General features: G+C 45.9%; 1 protein-coding gene across 2 annotated transcripts in view; it reads left to right on the top strand.

Moving 5' to 3' along the window:
* LOC130527887 (protein kinase C alpha type) overlaps nt 1-18,309 on the top strand; it is a 63,681-nt gene that overhangs the window by 33,232 nt on the left and 12,140 nt on the right. The window contains exons 4-14 of one of the 2 annotated variants that reach the window (XM_057036723.1): nt 877-988; nt 2,050-2,178; nt 8,991-9,147; nt 9,358-9,492; nt 9,642-9,735; nt 10,944-10,973; nt 11,983-12,123; nt 12,207-12,380; nt 13,495-13,586; nt 13,682-13,744; nt 13,906-14,044. In XM_057036723.1, coding sequence (XP_056892703.1) covers nt 877-988; nt 2,050-2,178; nt 8,991-9,147; nt 9,358-9,492; nt 9,642-9,735; nt 10,944-10,973; nt 11,983-12,123; nt 12,207-12,380; nt 13,495-13,586; nt 13,682-13,744; nt 13,906-14,044 — 1,266 coding nt within the window. The remainder of the gene's footprint in view (nt 1-876; nt 989-2,049; nt 2,179-8,990; nt 9,148-9,357; nt 9,493-9,641; nt 9,736-10,943; nt 10,974-11,982; nt 12,124-12,206; nt 12,381-13,494; nt 13,587-13,681; nt 13,745-13,905; nt 14,045-18,309) is intronic. The other variant, XM_057036725.1, reaches the window with a different exon arrangement.

Raw genomic sequence — 18,309 nt, 5'->3', positions numbered from 1 at the left:
AGAATTCTTGCTCCCAGCTTGATGTGGGGAAGGGGGGGGGTGTTGGAGCTGTTTTCTTAGATCTTAAGGGAGTCAGTAGTCAGAGGGGGGTTGCATCTGACATTAAGTTTCAGTAGGTCCACACGGGGGCAACATTTCAAATCAGTCTAAAAGTCTTGGTTTATGAGAAATCAAGTGTGCAATCATACACCACCTCACTTTCGGTGTCCTTTACCCCATGTGTTATGTGTGTCTACGTGTTGTGACTGTTACCTTTTCTATCTTGGTAAGAGGGAACGATCCCAGCAGGCTTATAATAAGGAAGGATCTGGTAGTCAAGAGGTCAAAGGTGGCGGTAGATAACGTGGCGCCTCGCCGTGTAATACTGTCATTTTTAAGTGCGATTCGTGAGACTCTGCTTCCATTAAGCGTGATTTAGTCTTCCCAGGCCATGACCCTGTGTTTCCTCAAATGAAAGATGAAACAGGGAGATATTCTCGGTTCTGCTGCCTTTTCTCTCTGTAGAGGTACAGAAAAAAAATCAGGCTATCTGAAATCGCACACTTCCCTAACCCCTACTCCCGATATAGGGAATAGAGTGAAGGTCAACCTGAAGGTCCATCATTGAGGAGGTTTTGGATGAATAGCTGCCATTAAAGATCCTCTGGTAGCGAAAGGCCCATAGAAACCACTTAATGGGGGTGTCCACCAGGTGAGTCCTTAGGGTCACATGTCCCAGGAGAAAGTGGAGTGTTTACAACCAGGTGTGAATGAGTGTTTATCCAGTTTGGGCTGCTTAATGGGCACCATGTTGTAAGTGGAAAGATTATGCATTTATTTTGCATTTTTTCTTTTAGATTCATCAAAAGGTTCTCGTTTTGTCTTTCACTCCTCCAGGATCCCAGAACAAAGCACAAGTTTAAGATCCACACCTATGGCAGCCCCACCTTCTGTGACCACTGTGGCTCTCTGCTGTACGGCCTCATCCACCAGGGCATGAAGTGCGACTGTGAGTGTAAACTCTTCAAGTTTTCACACGCCAAAGACAAAAGGAGCTTTTTACATTTAAACCGTGCTCTGCTGGCTGGAGCACATGAGTAAAATGCATATCAACTGACAGTCAAAGGGGTTTGTATGTTTAGGCTATAGACACTTATACTGGAGCTTGAATGAGCAGCAGAAATGTCAGTCTGGCTTGGTTGGAGCGGTGGAGCTCCTGGTGCGGAAGCGCCCGCAGCAACAGGGAAATCAATCCAACCTTTTCCTTCATGTGGGGTCAATCAGGCATGAGTGGAAAATGACGGTTTACTTAAAGTGGCTCTGCAAACGTCGCTTTATCAACGTCATTCTCCTGAAAATACAACTTGTTCCTCCTGGCTGAATATTACAGGCCTGCCCCTCCTCCCCTCCTCCCCACTCATTAAAATCGACCGTGGTCTATTTCAGGCCGCAGCAGAAATAGACCCCCGTCTTTGTTAATATCCCTCCGTCGCTCATTTAATCGTGTGTTACAGGATTAGCATACGTGTTTTAATGAGCTCTTCGGTATCTTCTCCACCTGGTACATGTCGCCAGCCCTGCCTCGGGACTGCTGCCAGCTATACATAAATAATGAGGCGGAGCGGCGAATTATTGTATCAGATCTGTGGAGGAACGCTTGCAGTAATAATGAGCTCCAGACAGACTTTTCTACGATAACTTCTTGCTCTCTGACCTGTAGACGTGATGGGAACGCGAACTGTTTCCGAGCCGCAACATTTTTTTGTTGGGCTGGCTAACGCACATATCATGCACGCATGACATCACATCACATAGCAGAATCTGGGTCAGCCCTGTTGTCCATGTCACACGCTGCTCGGGGAAAAAAAATCCTTTAATATTGTGCCAGACATGCATGATGAAATTGAAATATGTCCCAGTATATAGGCATGCAGTTTCTGGAAATCATAAGTAAGTGCGTTAAGCTACACTGGGGGGGGGGGGGGGGTAATTATATAATTTAAAAAATAAACCATGAGAATGTGTTTGTTTTATTCTCATATCTAAAATCTGTGGCCTCTTTCCCTGCAGCCTGCGATATGAATGTCCACAACCAGTGTGTGATGAATGTGCCCAGCCTCTGTGGAACTGATTACACCGAGCGGAGGGGCCGTCTGTACCTGAAGTGCGAGGTCACCGGGGACAACCTGCAGGTCACAGGTAGGTGTCGCCCCACTCCTGCTCTCTCCAAAGCAGCCGAGTTCCAAACCCAGCCTCACTTGAAACGATGAACCGACAGTTGTGCTGTTCATCCAAGGAACCAGTTGTTTTGTGCACAGCGGGGCTGGAGTCTCTCCACTGCACGGATACAGTGAAGGTGTCTCTCTTTTTCTGCCTGGATCAATAAAACCTCTTTAAAAAGAAACCTGCTTTGAGATTCACAGTCCTGGTTACAACACACTTGGAAGTCAGTCCCAGTCCAAATATACTGCCCTGAAGAGGTGTGCGGTCTCCTGCGCGAGCCTCTTTGAACCTGTCACGACTCGCTCTGAAACCTCGGATACACCTGACGCGTCGGAGAGGAGCAGAGACCATTTGATACATTCATTTATGTCCCATCGGGATGACACAAAGAGAGGTGCTCTGCTCGGGGAAAGATCAGTCATCTCTCTGACCAACCATCTCTCTGATTACATTATTCAACAGGAGGCTTTTGCACGGGGCTTTTTAATTACTGATGTGTCTGGTTTCAAAGTAACACCTGCCTACCTCGCAACCGTGTATAATTAGACACACTTAATTCTATGTGTTTGTGGAATTTGATGAACGGATTTTATGTCCTTTTGAATCTCAGCTGACGTCAAATAAGAGGCACCTTATGGTGTCGAGTGGGTGCTCTGCTTTTTGTGCTTTGCTTCTTTGGTATGTGGGGACAAATGAAGAAATTCTGCACCAATATAGTTAATTACATATATTAAAGCTTTTATATCCAGTGCATTTTATATAATGCGCTACTGCTTTATTTCAAATATCTGATCAACACTCATAATGTACAGCTAAACACTTATTTATCTTACAGTGCACATGAGCTGTACCGTATATTCACATGGGTATTGAAATGAGCACCCTCAGCCTCTGTACCAGCAACATGATTGGTTAATCGTCAGTCACCCTCGAGCTATTTTGGCAACTTAGTTTTCATTCCCGCCCCCTGTAGTTTGCAAATGCAAGCGGAGAGTGAAAGATTTTACCTGAATTGACTTGTTGGCTTCTGGGAGTTAATCATAGCAGAGTGGATGCTGTGGTTTTAAGATGATTGTTTTGTTTGTGTATAATCCTTGAATGTGCATGTTCAGCTTTAAGTATCGGAGAGGCTAAAATCACATGATAACCACATGAGACGGTTACTCGAATGACTTGCACTTATCTGCTCAGGCTGCTTAATTCGCTTTGCTTTCACCCATTGCGTAATATGCCTGTTTCATTTGTCAGACATTATCAGAGCTCAAGGAGAGCATTTAAGTAGGCATCAGCAGATCCGCCGCCACAACAGTGGCTGCGAGGAGCTGACAGGTGCAGGCATTCATTCAATTAGCTGACTAAAGGGGCCCCCAGCCTCCTAAGACCCTGGCACTGAACAGCGCTGACTTGTACGATTATCAAATTATCACTCCAGGGAGAGGGTCAGTGTGGGCAGAGCAGTGATGCAACATGCATGCGTGACTAACGCACAACAGAAAACAAGTGCAGATTTACCTCCGTCTCCAAATAAAACCAGCACCAGCCGCTCTTGTGCGGTCAAGTTAATGGCAGGAGATGTGTGGTGGCTCCATTATCTTCCATTATGCTTCTCCTTTCAGCAAAGACACACAGACACACATATATATTTCTATTATCATTGCGTAAGATGTGTTTTTTCCGCACTTCTTGTAACTTCCTGTTAAAAATCAACCAGCGTGGTCACCAAACCTGGATGCTTCATGTCAGCATGAACCTGGTTAGTGCCTTTCTAAGACCCTGCTGCAGTGGAGCATCAACAAAATACAAACCTTATCTATTGTCCAGCAGAATTCCTGGTCTTTCTCCTCACCTCAGACTGTTGATTTTTCCAACTGAATTCTTATTCATTCAACATCTGTCCATCCTGACCCGTTGGCTATCCAGTTGCCTATAGAAATTTCCTGTATATTTTTTCCTTGATGCGTCGTCCCCTTTACTCTTGGATGCTGACCCAGGGAGGGAGGCACTGACCCAGGGAGGGGGCACTGACCCAGGGAGGGGCACTGACCCAGGGAGGGAGGCACTGACCCAGGGAGGGACACTGACCCAGGGAGGGGCACTGACCCAGGGAGGGACACTGACCCAGGGAGGGGCACCTCTCGCTGCTCTACACTGTTTACTGTAAAAGCTGTAGACAGAAATTCTTGCTTTACACACTTCTCAGCAGTTTAAAGAGTCTGAGCAGTTCGAATTTTTGCTCCTCCACTTAAATGAAGTCTTATTACCTGATTCCTTTTTGCAAATTAAATAATTCTGCTGCTTTGTGTGTTTTTTACGGCCATAATTTTATTTTTTGTCCTAGAATTCCCATTGTGCCTTCTTAACAGCAGGGGCCAGACTGTAGCACGCTGATATGGAACAGTAGGGGATGTAAAAAAAAGTTAAAAGTGAAGTATAAAGGTCTTAGAAAGTACTCTTAGTAAATGTAAATAAGCCTGAATCTGCACCTTCTAATGTTAACGTTGAATTCCAACCAGGATTTCCATTAGGAAGTGGCATAAATAGAGGGTTGGAGAACATTGTAATTGTGTCATTGAGTAAAAACTAGTGTTCAGTGCTGTGAAAAAGATGTCTTATTTTTGCACATTTGTCACACTAAATTTTTAATATCAGACTGGATTACCCAAAATGCAGTTGAGTTCATTTATTAAAGGAAAAAAATGACATTAAACTTCTCCCTGAAGCTAATAAATAGTTGTTCTGGCTGTGTAACTAATGCATTTACATGCGCCTGTTCCTCCTTTGCTCAGCCGCTCATCAACAGAGGGACCCAGGTATTAGTCTGGTCCTGCTCAAGGTTTAGTACCAGTAATTGGGAATCTTTCCTTGCCACTGTTTGTTATTGGGGGTTTTGCCTTCCAAACACTTCTACTTCTGTCTCCTCAGCCAACAGGATAGCTTTTCACATGTCTCCAGGACCATCAAGATGTTTCTTGGCAAAAGTGAGAGGGGCCTCGGTGTTCTTTTTGGTCAGTGGATTTCAGCTTGGAACTCTCCCATGGACACCATTTTTGCTCAGTCTCTTTCTCATCATTGAGTCATGAACTTTGACCTTAACTGAGGCCAGCGGAGCCTGCAGCCCTTTAGATGTTGTTCTGGGTTCTTTTGTGACCTCCTCGATGAGTCGTCACTGTGCTCTTGGAGTCATTTTGGCAGGCCGACCACTCTTCATCACTGTTCCCAGTTTTCTCTGTTTGTTGATTACGTCTCCAACTGTGGCTCACTGGAGTCCCAAAGCTTTAGAATGATTGTATCATCCTTTCCAAATGATTGAGTCCAATCATGCTGCTTCATCTAATTAATAAATTGGGATGATCTGAAACATTAAGGTGTGATAAATAAAGGAAAAGGAAGGAGAGAAGGGGGCAAATACTTTTTCACTGCACTTTAACAACAACACGGCCCCACAAAACCAAGATGGCCGCCTTGAACTTGAACAGGAACTCCAGTAAAACCCAAGCCGAGCTTGTGTAAAGATGAGATCCGTGTGTTTGCCAAAGATGTGGGAATGTCCTGTTGTGTTGCGGAATGAGGAAAATGCCGAACCAAACAGAACGGGTTGTGTTTCTCTGGTGGAGGGTGGACGCTCGTCCCTCTCGGTCCTGCTGACACACACAGTTCCTCTCTGTCCTTCGGGGCGCTGAACGCCACCCTCCTGGTTCTTTCAGCGGTGCCATTGTTCGTTGGCTCGGAGCTGGTGTCCAGAGTGGACCCGGGAGCGGGCTTTTCTGTCTGCAGCCTATTAACTCAGGCACGTCTGCTCGAAACCCGCCTGCAGCTCCTTCGGGATCCTGTGAGAGACGGTGGCAATAATTACATTACCCTTGTGTTCCCTGGTTGACTCACCCTATTTAAAAGCCCTCCGTGGTCCCTCTCACTTCCTTCCACTTCCTCTGTGTTTTTTTAAGAAGGCGCTTTATGCGGCTTCTCTGCTGGTGTCTGTTCTGCTGTTTGCTGCACCGACGCTTCTGCGGGAGTCAGGAGGATTTCTGTGTAGGTGAGCTGTGGGGGTGTTGGTCAAAGTGACGCTCAGAGATGATGTAGGGTGTGGGTGGATCACAGAAGACAGATTTTACATTTGAACCTTTGGGGGTGTAGCTGACCTCTACAGTAACAAACATTAACATCTTCTGGCCGATACAGCGAACATCCCCAAGTCCACAAAACTGCCTCGATGGATGAAAAATCAGCAAAAAAATGCCGTAAAATGATAAATACCGGCATTACTAGACTGTTTCTGGTGCTTGTTGGAGATATAACTGCAAGTAAAGGTTATAGTTTTGTATTTCTTTCTTTTTTTTTCACAGTCGGTCGTTCCCTTTGTCACTTTCCCGTTATCAGCTGATCGGTCACATTCTCCGGATGTGTCAGTGTGAGGACCTGCTAAAGGGCAGAGTCGGAGATAGAGTCGGGGTTGGCCCGTCCAGTCCCGGCCTGGACGAGTTTGCTTTTCCCTCAAAGTGCCAGAGAAGCCAACAGCTTCCTCACTAAGGATCGCTCAGATGAATTAAGTTGAGATGGGAAAGCTGAAAGTATTTGAGCTGGCAGCGACGCCAGCTGACCTCCGTTCCAGTGAACCGGCCACTGGGGCAGGATCGCCTGTCTTAATGGTCTGTGGTGAACTCTGGGTACTTAACTGAGTACATGATCCATCATAAAGGTCTGTACCAATGAAATGGTTTTATAATCATCTCAAGTCAAATGTAAACAAGGACTGTGGCAACATTAAAGCTCTGCATAGTAATCTATCTCCTCTCCCAATGCTGTTTGAAATATTGTATTTTTGTCTATCTAGGGATGTTTATTTACTTTATATTTCTTTATTTAATCATTATTGATGTTGTTTTCCACATTAACAATGCCGTTTCTTCAAATGAACTGTACAGAAGCACAATATTGAATGCCTCGGATACTTAAAAAAAAGTATGTTGTTACACCCTGTTTATTTCCTTTATTTGCATTGGTTGAGGGCTTTAACAAGGATACAGTGGCCTGTATGTTCAATTCATTCCGTCATGCATTTGAAGGTTTTCTCCCATTTTTCTTGCTTTTTTCTAATATTAGGCAGCACAAAGACATCACACCTGTTGTCGTCATGTTTCAGCCATCTTTTAAGTGAGCTGTTACACCAGACAAACATCTTATTGTTCTACCAGACATTTACTTGAGGATACAATTCCATGAAGTGCTGGACTTAAAGATCACCAAGGGAACTGACAGCAAAACTATCAGTGACATTTTAAAGAGTGTTTGCACAGGGTGGTGAAGAACAAACATCCTTCTGAGGTTTGGTCTTTCCCAGTCAAACCTCCGCATTGGGTAAACATGTACTTTAACATACAAGGAATGCAGTCCAGTTTTTCCTCATTCTAGCTCACTTCCCAATTACTTTTGTCTTTAGACTCACTCATCGATTCTCTATTGCATTTCATTTACTATTTCCCAGTAGCTGTCTCACTGGTATTCCCAGTCTCCCCTGCCTCATTCTCCAGTTCCCACTGCGCTATATCTCCCAACAGTTGAAGTAAAAATTTCAGGTAAAATCCGTTCCCTGTGTAATATTTTTTTCTATCTTGTCCTATCACCAGGCTGTGCTTAATTTCCACTACAAAAATGTTAATTTCGCCCATTTTAACTGGACATTAATTGCCCTTTGAGTATGAAAGCACTGTGAAGCATTTAGAATTACTTAGAATTCCATACGATAGCTGCAGCTCCGTTGGGAGGTCTGTGGTGCCCTCTATCGGTCATTACTGGAAAAGTTGGAAAAGTTTGTGCATCATCTTATTATCTTATTATTATTTTTGGTTATTACAGAACGTGACTAATACGTTGCTCATATCTGAAATGCCATTATAACAGCCTATATGAAACAAGCCATCTGCTATATGATACAACTTATTCAAGGCAGACACAGCACTGGCTGTCCGTGCATGGATTTTACACTTCCCCTTTGGGTTTCTGAGAAAAGCTGCTGAGTCAGGGAACTTTGATAACTTCCCACACCTTGAGTCGCTCATTCCTCTAATGTATGCTCCCTCTCTCGCAGTGTGTGTTGTTTTGATTTGTTTGTTTCCACTGAATACATTAGCCAGCTCTCATCCCAGATCATATCAATATGTTTGAATCACTTTTCAAACCAAAACACTTTGTGCCGACCACACTTTTTAACCATGTAAAACACAGCTAAAACCAAAGTAAACACAGGAAACCATTACTATTGGTGTGAGCTCTCACGATGAGAGTGCTTCAATCCAGGGCAACATCTAATTTCTATCAAAGATGCATTAGACAGTAAAAAAAAAAAACCTCAGCAAAAATAGCCAACTCATCTATTTGCTGTACAGCCAAGTGTAACCAGTTACACCCCAACAAAGACAGCATGAGAGGGTAAAGGGAACATCAAACACAGATGATGTCCAGGTAATTGTTCTAAAGTGTCACCTAGATTTAGAATTTCCAGCCAAACGACATTCCAGGTCAAAGATTAGCAGGTAGCATATGAGCTGACCATTGTTAGTATCTCCCTACGGCAGGGGTAGCCAACCCAGTCCTGTCCTACCAGACAGACAGCAGCTTTCCCTGGGAATCCAAGTTACCTTGGCGACAGGAGGGTTTGACCTGGTGGGATTGAAAACCCAGCTGGATCACAGCAGTAGGACTGCGCTGGCCACACCTGCCTTATACAGGTGCACATTCACCTAATTCCTGCCCTGTTCACACCTTCTCTCTATTGTTTATCTCCCAATCAGTGACCGAAGGCAAGAATCTGATCCCGATGGATCCCAATGGCTTGTCTGACCCCTACGTCAAGCTCAAGCTCACCCCTGACCCCAAAAATGAGACCAAGAAGAAGACCAAAACCATCCGCTCCAACCTCAACCCCAGATGGAACGAGACCTTTAATTTGTGAGTGAATCGCCTGATTCCTGGAGAGTGTCCACCAGTAATGTCTCACCGTATTATCTGTTGCCATGGATTCTAAATCCAATAAAGTGCTGCCATTCAATTATCTACCATTGAATTATACCCATGAAGTATTTGAGCATATTTCTAGCAAGAACACTCAGCTTTATGATTGAAATCTGAGCTGATGTGTGTCGTCCTGGTGTCGTGCAGCAAACTGAAGGCCACCGATAAGGACCGCCGGCTGTCAGTGGAGGTGTGGGACTGGGACCGGACCACGAGGAACGACTTCATGGGCGCTCTCTCCTTCGGTGTCTCAGAGCTGATGAAATCTCCAGTCTGCGGCTGGTAACGCGGCAACTTAACTCGATGCCATTGGTTCAGTTTCTCTTCAGGGGAACAGTTAAAGCTGGCGTCCCCATCAGCCACAGGACCTCTGTGTCAGGTCCGATGTGTGGAGAAGGGCACTAACGGCCGCTCTCTGCTCTTTCTCCAAGGTATAAGCTGTTGTGCCAGGAGGAGGGCGAGTACTACAATGTTCCCATCTCAGAGGAGGATGACGGGAACGAGGAGCTCAGACAGAAATTCGAGGTGAGTGTTTGTTGAAATATTTACCGCTGTTCCCCTCCTTCACAGTGTGGAAGCGGGCATTCACATTTTAAATGAAGCTTTTTGAAAAGAATATAAGGTGAAACCCTTAAATTCAAGCGCTTTACCTCTGTGTTAAATATACTGTATATTAGCTCTTTAGCAGACTGTGAGGTCAGTAGCAGCAGAAGGTTTTGGGACAAAGGGCAGTATGAAGGACTGTTCATTGGTAACCTGGTGGCCTCGTGGCGCACGTGATGCTCTTTCCTACACGTCCTCTTTGATCTCCCATGATTCCCCTCTTCTCTCGATATGTGGTGTAAGTACACATGGCCCAGAGCTCTGCAGCCGAGGTCCTCCTTGACATGTTTTATCTGCTCTTTTCCTCCATCCAATCTGCCCCACTGGGCCGTCAGTCGCACAATCAACGTGTACTGCTGATTGTCGTCCTCTCAGTGGGAGTCTCTCTCCCCCGCGGGAGGCTTTTTAAAGTGATTTTCTGCACCACAGTGGAGAGCTGTGGGTAAAAGGGAATGAACTGGATGACAGGATTCTTTTTTTTAAAGCCAAACAACTTGGTGAATTTCAATGTCCCGTTACTGTCTGCATTTGGTTGACATGGTAACAGGTCCATTATTCAGCATTGTTTGTAAGGACGTGTGTGTGTGATTCAGCAGATGGTCACACACTGACCCCATCTTCATGCACAGAAAAGACCGTTGGATGTGCTCCGGTGAACTCAATGCTTCCCCCGTTTGCTGCTTTTGAGTAGCGTGTTTAGCAACTATTGTCTATAGTTTATTGAGAGAGTTTATGCTAGTTTCCAGCATTGATGAAACCGATAGCTGCCATATGATCACGATGCTTTAAACAAAACAAGCTTTCATTCGTTGAAGAATCCCGACCAACAGCTGCCACTAGATGGCACTGTTTAGAGGGGAATTATGATCAGCCTTATTTACTTTTAGATTTTTGTGTCTCTTTCCTTTACAAAAGGTCCTGCACTCATCTAGAGGCATATTTTTCCTTTGCTGCACATGACTGATTGGAGTTGTTTTTATCTCTTCTTAGCAGAGGTCAGCATTGTATCAAAATTGATTGCTTAGCTCATCTCTCAGCCAACTTTCTGTCTAAGCCGACTCAGCTATACTTAAATGTGTACTTCAGTAAGTGAGCGGGGCCTTTTGGCATCCTTTTCCCTGTGGTTACAGGACCAGGCAGTAATGCAAAAGTCCACTCAGGTGCGTGTGGTGGCGACAGAAGTAAGGCTGCTTGCTCAGCTCGGGCCAGATCCTTCTTACTGGCTAAAGCTTATAGGTGTGCTGTGGTCTGATGTGTTCTGCTCTGATTTGTGCTTTTGTGCAGACTCTGGTAGATGCCATTAACGAAACTAAAGCTTCTCGGCAATGGTCCTCTCTCGTTAATTGTCCTGAGTTTAGATGTTCACGTCAGGCAACGTCTCCCCTTTTTGACTTGATTTTTTTCCCTTTGACCCAAATCAACTGTTTGTTAATTGTTTTATCAAGTCGTTATGGATTCGAGCTTCAGACGTTACTCTGCATGCCGTGCAGTTCTTTGTGCAACTTTGAGCGCTTTATGTTGACTATTTTTCATCTTCGAGCCGTAAATAGGTAAAAAAAAAAGGAACCTGTTGTATTTCTTATATTCCTTTGCTGAACCGAATGACCCGTCTTCCACGTGCTACAGACGGCTCATTCTTTTCTGCATGTTTGGTCCAGCCGTTATTGTGTTCCCATGCTGAAATTTAGAAAATTGTTAACTCAAGCCTTATATGAGCCTTCTGATTGCCATAAGCTTTTGATTGCATTGCACTATGTCAGGAGACTAAGCACGCTTTTAGCATGATTGACGCTCCTCTGCAGAGTGCAGGTGACTGAATAGCAGGATTATGTCTCAGCTGGACTTGCATGCACCATCGTTGTCATCGCCAGTAAAACAATAGAACTAGCTGATTTTTTATTTGATGTAAGTGGTGTTACGTTCAACATATGTGAAGCAAATGTCATCAGGGACCCCTCAACATACATGTAAAGGAATTACTATTCTGTGAATGAAAGGTAAGAATCCAGTAAAACAAGTCCTGCGGTTCTCTCCACTGATGTAATTAGAGTTAAATATGAATTTCTCAACCCAATCTTGTCTGTGCAGTTTGAGTCTTTTTCTATTTGTATCTGCTTATTTGTCTCGTCAGCCTCAGTGTTTCAGTTTTCAGCATCTCTTCCCTCGCAGAAAGCCAAGCTGGGCCCAGGTAAGAAGAAGATGTCTGAGACAGACGGACAGTCCAGCCTCATGCCCTCCAACATCATGGACCAGGTCAAACTCTCCGATTTCTCCTTCCTGGCTGTGCTGGGAAAAGGCAGCTTTGGCAAGGTGAGCTGTCAGGCATCAGGTGAGGGAGTGGACAAGAAAAATGTTCTTTCTGAATGTTTGCTCCTGTGACTGCGTCTCCGTAGGTCATGCTGGTGGAAATGAAGGCCACAGAGGAGCTGTATGCCGTCAAGATCCTGAAGAAGGATGTGGTGATTCAGGACGATGATGTGGAGTGTACAATGGTGGAGAAGAGAGTCCTGGCCCTGCAGGACAAGCCGCCGTTCCTCACACATCTCCACTCATGTTTCCAGACTGTGGTAGGTGAAACCCCCCCGGGACACGGGGCGACTCAGCCAAGGTTGGGTCGGGTCTAATAATTCATGAAGGGGCTTTTAGCTACATTACTCATGAAACAGGACATATTAACAAAGCCTAATTCGGAGGCTGAGGCTAAATTTATGTTTGGGAACTGAATTTTCCATCTCTGCCTTAACCAGCTCACTTTAATTTAACCTTTAACCCCCCAATTTAGGGCACACATGCACATATGCATGAATACACACATCTATTGTGTTGAATTACATGAGAGCAGACACAAATGCTCACAAAGTGGCCCCGCTCTCACCCCTGCTTCTCTGCTCCAGCCTCAAAAAACCCTCGAATTTTCATGAAATCACCCGTTCAGCGTCTTTCTAGACTCCCTGAGAAACAAATTGTGTCCCAGACCATGCTCTGATAGGCCTAGTGGCATCATTGGGGGCTGTTTTAACAGCAAAAGCTCCCTCCAGAGTCGTCGGCAACGCAGCGGTACTCTGCCGAGAGCATGAGACGTCTACAAAAATCCCGCGTTCCCTGCAGACTCAATGTGAAAGAACAACTTTGTGGGACGTCATTTTAGGGAACAGAATAGCGCGCCGGCTTTGCTCCGGGATTGGTTCTACTCTTGCCTCGATTGTCTGTGGAAAAGGGGGAACGCAACATCAAGCACACAATTAAACGCTTCACGTGCTGGAGGGACTTGGGTCAACTCTGGATTGATTTGGATTTTGACACGAACCAGTTGGAAGGTCAGCTTTGCTGCCAGTGTTTGTAAAGCCCTGCAAACACAGCAAGGCCGGGGTCAGGCTAAACCTGTCAGGGCCCATAAGGGACCGGCACACTTCTGCCCAGACAATGCGTCCTGACAGATGTCTGCATTGAGTGTTTTCTTTCCTCTGTGAAGCGCTTTGTCGTGGGCTTTTTAGGTCACCTTGTCATAGTCAAGCGTCTGCGCTGTGACAGCAGGCGTTTAAGGTCGGCCGCTGTGCTGCAGCGCTTACATCACCGAGGAATGTCCTGGAGTGTCCAAGCTTCTGAGGAACTCCTTAGTTTTTGTTTAAAGTGGCGTAGCGTTCGGATCCTCTCCCATTACCTCTGCGTCTCTGATGGCAGGACCGTCTGTACTTTGTCATGGAGTACGTGAACGGCGGCGACCTGATGTATCACATCCAACAAGTGGGCAAGTTTAAGGAACCTCAGGCTGTGTAAGACATGCATGAACACCACATTCCACAGCACGGAACCAGTGCCTCAGGGCTCACGTTCTTTTGTAGAGCACAACCTGTGCTTGTCATTGCAGGTTCTATGCAGCAGAGATCGCTGTTGGCCTCTTCTTCCTGCACGTGAAAGGAATCATCTACAGGTGCCGTCTCCTTTTTTAACCCAATCGTGTCTTGTCTTATTTTGTGGATGTCCTAAATGTCAGGAAGTGTCGCCACCTGTCAATGTTTGAGTCGTTTTATGACTGAAGCCCCGTAAATTTTAGAAGGAGCTCTGCTTTAAATTGTCCATGTGTCCTTTTAGGGATCTGAAGCTGGACAACGTGATGCTAGACTCGGAGGGACACATCAAGATCGCCGACTTTGGCATGTGTAAAGAGAACATGGTGGAGGGAGTGTCCACGCGCACCTTCTGCGGCACTCCGGACTACATCGCACCAGAGGTGGGCTGATTATTGAGGTGTGTGTGTGTGTGTGTGTGTGTTTGGCTTGACCACTGTGTGTAGCTCTTTTCAACCTTGTGCTCCAGATTAAGGTCAGTCCCTCAGGACAGACAACACCCCCCCACCTCACTCATTCTACCATGACGTAAGCATCCAGTCAGACGGCCCCTGAGTTCAACTCCTATTTATTTCTCATCCACACTCCCAAAACTGCTTCTATTGACCAAATTGATAGAAAAGATAAAGAAGAGGCCCCGCCATCTTTGATCTTAGATGAAGCAACCCTCAAAGCAGTGCATTTAATTAAATCAGATCGCGTCCGAACAGGTCGTGTCCTCTTAGGGCCATGTCATTCCCAGTGGTGCTGGACCAGGGTCTGCTTGAACCCTTAAACCAATTAGTTCTCTTGGGTGGTGCCGAGCCCAGGGACTCCAAGCTCTTATCAGTTTATTGGCATTCCTTTAATGGTGGGTCCAGTTATTGATCGTCCCTTCCACGGATGCTCGGTGAACATGCTGTGACCGTTCCGAGTCAAAGCGATGCTAATGGGCCAGTCAGGAATCACGCAGCGAGCTGGTACCGTCACCCAGGTCCGATGTCACATACATTATGCCACGACTCGCGCGTGCATATTTCCGAGCGAGTCAGAACGGAAAACGTGCGAAGATGAGGCCTTTTCCTCCTCAGAGAGATTCTTTGGTTTTCCGACATGAAGGTGACATAGAGAGAAGCAGCCTTCATCCACGTGGAACGTAAAAGACTTTCAGATCCACCGTGATGGACACGATTTACAGGAGGCACCTGACACCCCGAATATGTGACGTCTGTTCTCCTGGGAATGGTAAGGCAGCTCCACGAGCCCGCTGGCGTGAGGGTAGCCTGTAGCTCCCTGGTGCGTCTCGACACGAGATACGTGAGAAAGATTCGCGAGGTGGGAAATATTTCAACACAATCTCTCACGCACTACATATCCGTACGTGTGAGGGAGCAGTGGGACCCTGGATGAGAGCGTGACCGACTAAAACACACGCGCGCGCGTACTCGGACCACATGCCTGGATGCAGTTTTTGCTGTGTTTACCCTGACCTATATAGCCAGTCACTGGGAGTTCCTGTCTGGGAGGAGCGCTCACACTGATGTGAATTTACACCTCAACGACTTCGATGCAGACAGGGCCGAGGGAAGAAGAAGAGAGAGGAAGAGGAGGCAGAAACCAGACCAGGAACAGTACATTGAAATTTAAGTCGCCGTCAAAGAAAAGCAGAAAGCGAAAAGCAGCGTTGGAGGGTATTAATCTGTCTGACACAGGCCACTTCCCTCCTGCCCCAGTTGGCCCCCGATTGCAGCAGGTCGGATCCAGGTGTCGGGATGATTAAGTGCAAATGGAGTCAGTTTGGAAGAGACACTTTTAAAGCCTTCTTATGCTCTCGGGTTCATCCTCAACGTGTCGCTGTGTAGCAGAAGTGATGTGAGGATCGACTGAAGCCGTGGGCCTTTTCTTTACAACTGTCAGACATAGTTTGTGAACTACACGCTTGTAAATGTTTGGCTGCTCCTTTCGGTTTTGTGCCCCCAGCGGTGCCGCCTTACACGATTCAGGTGTGTCCACATGCTCACGTGCCTGTGCTTGTACTAGACATAGCGGCAGGTCTCACGTTTTACTGCCTGGCGCGTGCACGGAGCGCAGGTTTTTAAAGGATTTCCGCACAACTTTAGTTTAATTTGAGAATTTCCCCGTTGCTTGTTCCCATTGTCTTAAACGAGCCGTGTGGGTCATTTCTTTGCCCTCTCTGATGGGCCTCAAACCTGAAATCATTGCATAAGTTACCTGCATGGAACACAGCAGGTTCCCTTTTGGGTTAAAGCTAATTTAAAATGATCATACATTACTAGCAGAAATGATGCACTAAATATTAAATAGTCTAAATATTTAATGTAGAATGTATCATGTACATGATCTACTCTGGAGCCACAGTTATGGAGATAAAGAATCATTCATCAGCCACTTTGTTAGCCTTCAGAGCTGCTTGAATTGGTGGCAGAGACTCATCAAGGTGCTGCTCAGGGACTTTGGTCCATGACAGCATCACACAGCTGCTGCAGATTTGTGAGCTGCACATGTATGACGCAAACCCCCAGTTCCACCACAATCCAGAGATGCTGTGTTGGATTTTAGAAAGCAGTCGGAGAAGATTTCAGCATTATCCAGCCTTGCTCAACGGGCACTAGGGGTCCTAAAGGGAGCTGATGACATATTCCCCCACCATAACACCAGCAGCAGCCTAAACCATTGACACACAGCAGGATGGGTCCACGATTTCATATCCTCCACATCAAATTCTGAGCCTACCATCTAAATGTTGCAGCAGAAATCAAGACTCGTCAGACCAGGTGATGGTTTTCCGATCTCCTTCCATGGAATTGTAGCCATGACTTCCATGTGTAATCCTCATGATGTCATCGGGTTTATTTCAGATTTGGCTAAATTAAATCTGTTACATGTGGCCTGCGTTACATACTGCCTGTGGGGAGCCTCACTATGCAAACCTAACGTACCTACGATACCTGAAGCTTCAATTCTGACTGTAGTGTTTGCATCTGTGTTACACCAAGTGCTCTTTGTTAAATGCTGTACAATGTTTCTGCTTGATGTGTGTGTTCCTAAACCCCACAGATGCTTATTACGCTAATGTCTTCAGGGATTAAAATAAACTCTCAACATACTCCCACGGTTCAGGAAAATGCTCTTAAAAACAGACCAAATCATGGCCTGATGCACATGGTATTTGCTTCACAGCGCGCATTCCTCAAACTGTTCCCATGACAACAGCAAGGCATCTTCTCATACCGCCCAATGACAGCACTGGTCATAAGGGTAGGATACTGTAACGCCTTGCCCCCTTTTGTTTGTGTCAATTTCCTCTACAGAGGACATTTTTTATGGAAGCAGAAGCGGTTTGTTGCGTGTGTGTGTGTGCATGTGTGTGTCTGTGTGTGTCTGTGTCTGAGAGAGAAGCCTTGAATAGCTAGGAGTCTGATCCACAACTGTCATGTAACATTAGGCCTAATGTGGCAGACATGTCTGCAGCGGCACACAGCAGCACACATGCAGACACACAGAGGCCAAACTGTTCGAGCCACAACTCCAGCTACACAGACGGGGGCTTTAAGCACGTTTCCAATCCAAAAGCAACTATTTACAAAGGCTGGTGTTTGTAGAGGATGTGTGGAAGGAGAGAAAGACCACAGAGACAAGTAAAAGCCAATTGTGTTCCATTTTGACTCCACGCACAGTGACTCAGCAGAGCGTAGCTGGCCAGAGGCTTTCTTATAAAAACATTAATAAAAACAAGACGAAGCCAGGAAGACACTGGATTTCACCCTGTTTTTAAAGTTCAAGCCATTCAACACACACGTGTGAGATGGCACAAAATGGTTTCTCGGGTCCCACTTACTAATTATGTCCCTTAAGAGGTCGCGAGGAGGGTGCTGGAGCTGACGCCAGCAGGGTACGAGGATGAAGAGTAAAAATAAACCATGATGTTAATTACTTGAATATATGAAAGTGAATGGGCCGATTCTTTAATGACACTGATGGTCCTGTTCAGGACAACATGTCCAAAGTGTGTCAGTCTGGTGCAAGCATCAAAATGAATGAAACAGTCTATTACGTGTGTAATAACACAATAATAAACTCTGGATGAACAGGACTCCACATGCCGGCTGACACCACAAAGGTCACCGTGCCTGAAACTGTAAACGTCCGCTGGTGCTGTTGCAAACGAAGGGGTGGGAAGGGCAGCAAGTCACAGTCCAGCGCATCTCTTCTGCTACTATTACATCATATTGGGGCAGGTTATGGTGGCTAATGTTGTTTTGCGTGCTCTGCTAATTTAGTTTTCATATTGAGAGGATTAATCGGCGCGATTGTGACATTTGAACATCCCGCTTGCGTCAACATCTGTTGACTTTACCGCCACAAGTCTTAATTCCAAAGGCAACAGTTGACATTTTGAACTGGCAGACATATGGATCCCTCAGTCTGCCAGCAGAACATCGTCGTCATCACATCATTGCCCAAAATATGTACAATTACGGTGGTTGGCGATGCACTGATGCCTTCAAGGAGGAGGGTTTTTAAGGTTATCTAGCACAATATGTACCCGAGTTTCTCCCACACTTCCATCTCTGTCTCACTCTGTCCATCTCTCTGTCTCTGTCTTCATTCCATGAAGCGGCTGCACGTCTCGCTGCTGTGTGGGCAG

The sequence above is a fragment of the Takifugu flavidus genome, chromosome 6 (assembly GCF_003711565.1).
Source record: "Takifugu flavidus isolate HTHZ2018 chromosome 6, ASM371156v2, whole genome shotgun sequence".
Classification (NCBI taxonomy): Eukaryota; Metazoa; Chordata; class Actinopteri; order Tetraodontiformes; family Tetraodontidae; genus Takifugu; species Takifugu flavidus.
This window is presented reverse-complemented; position numbering and strand designations above follow the sequence as displayed.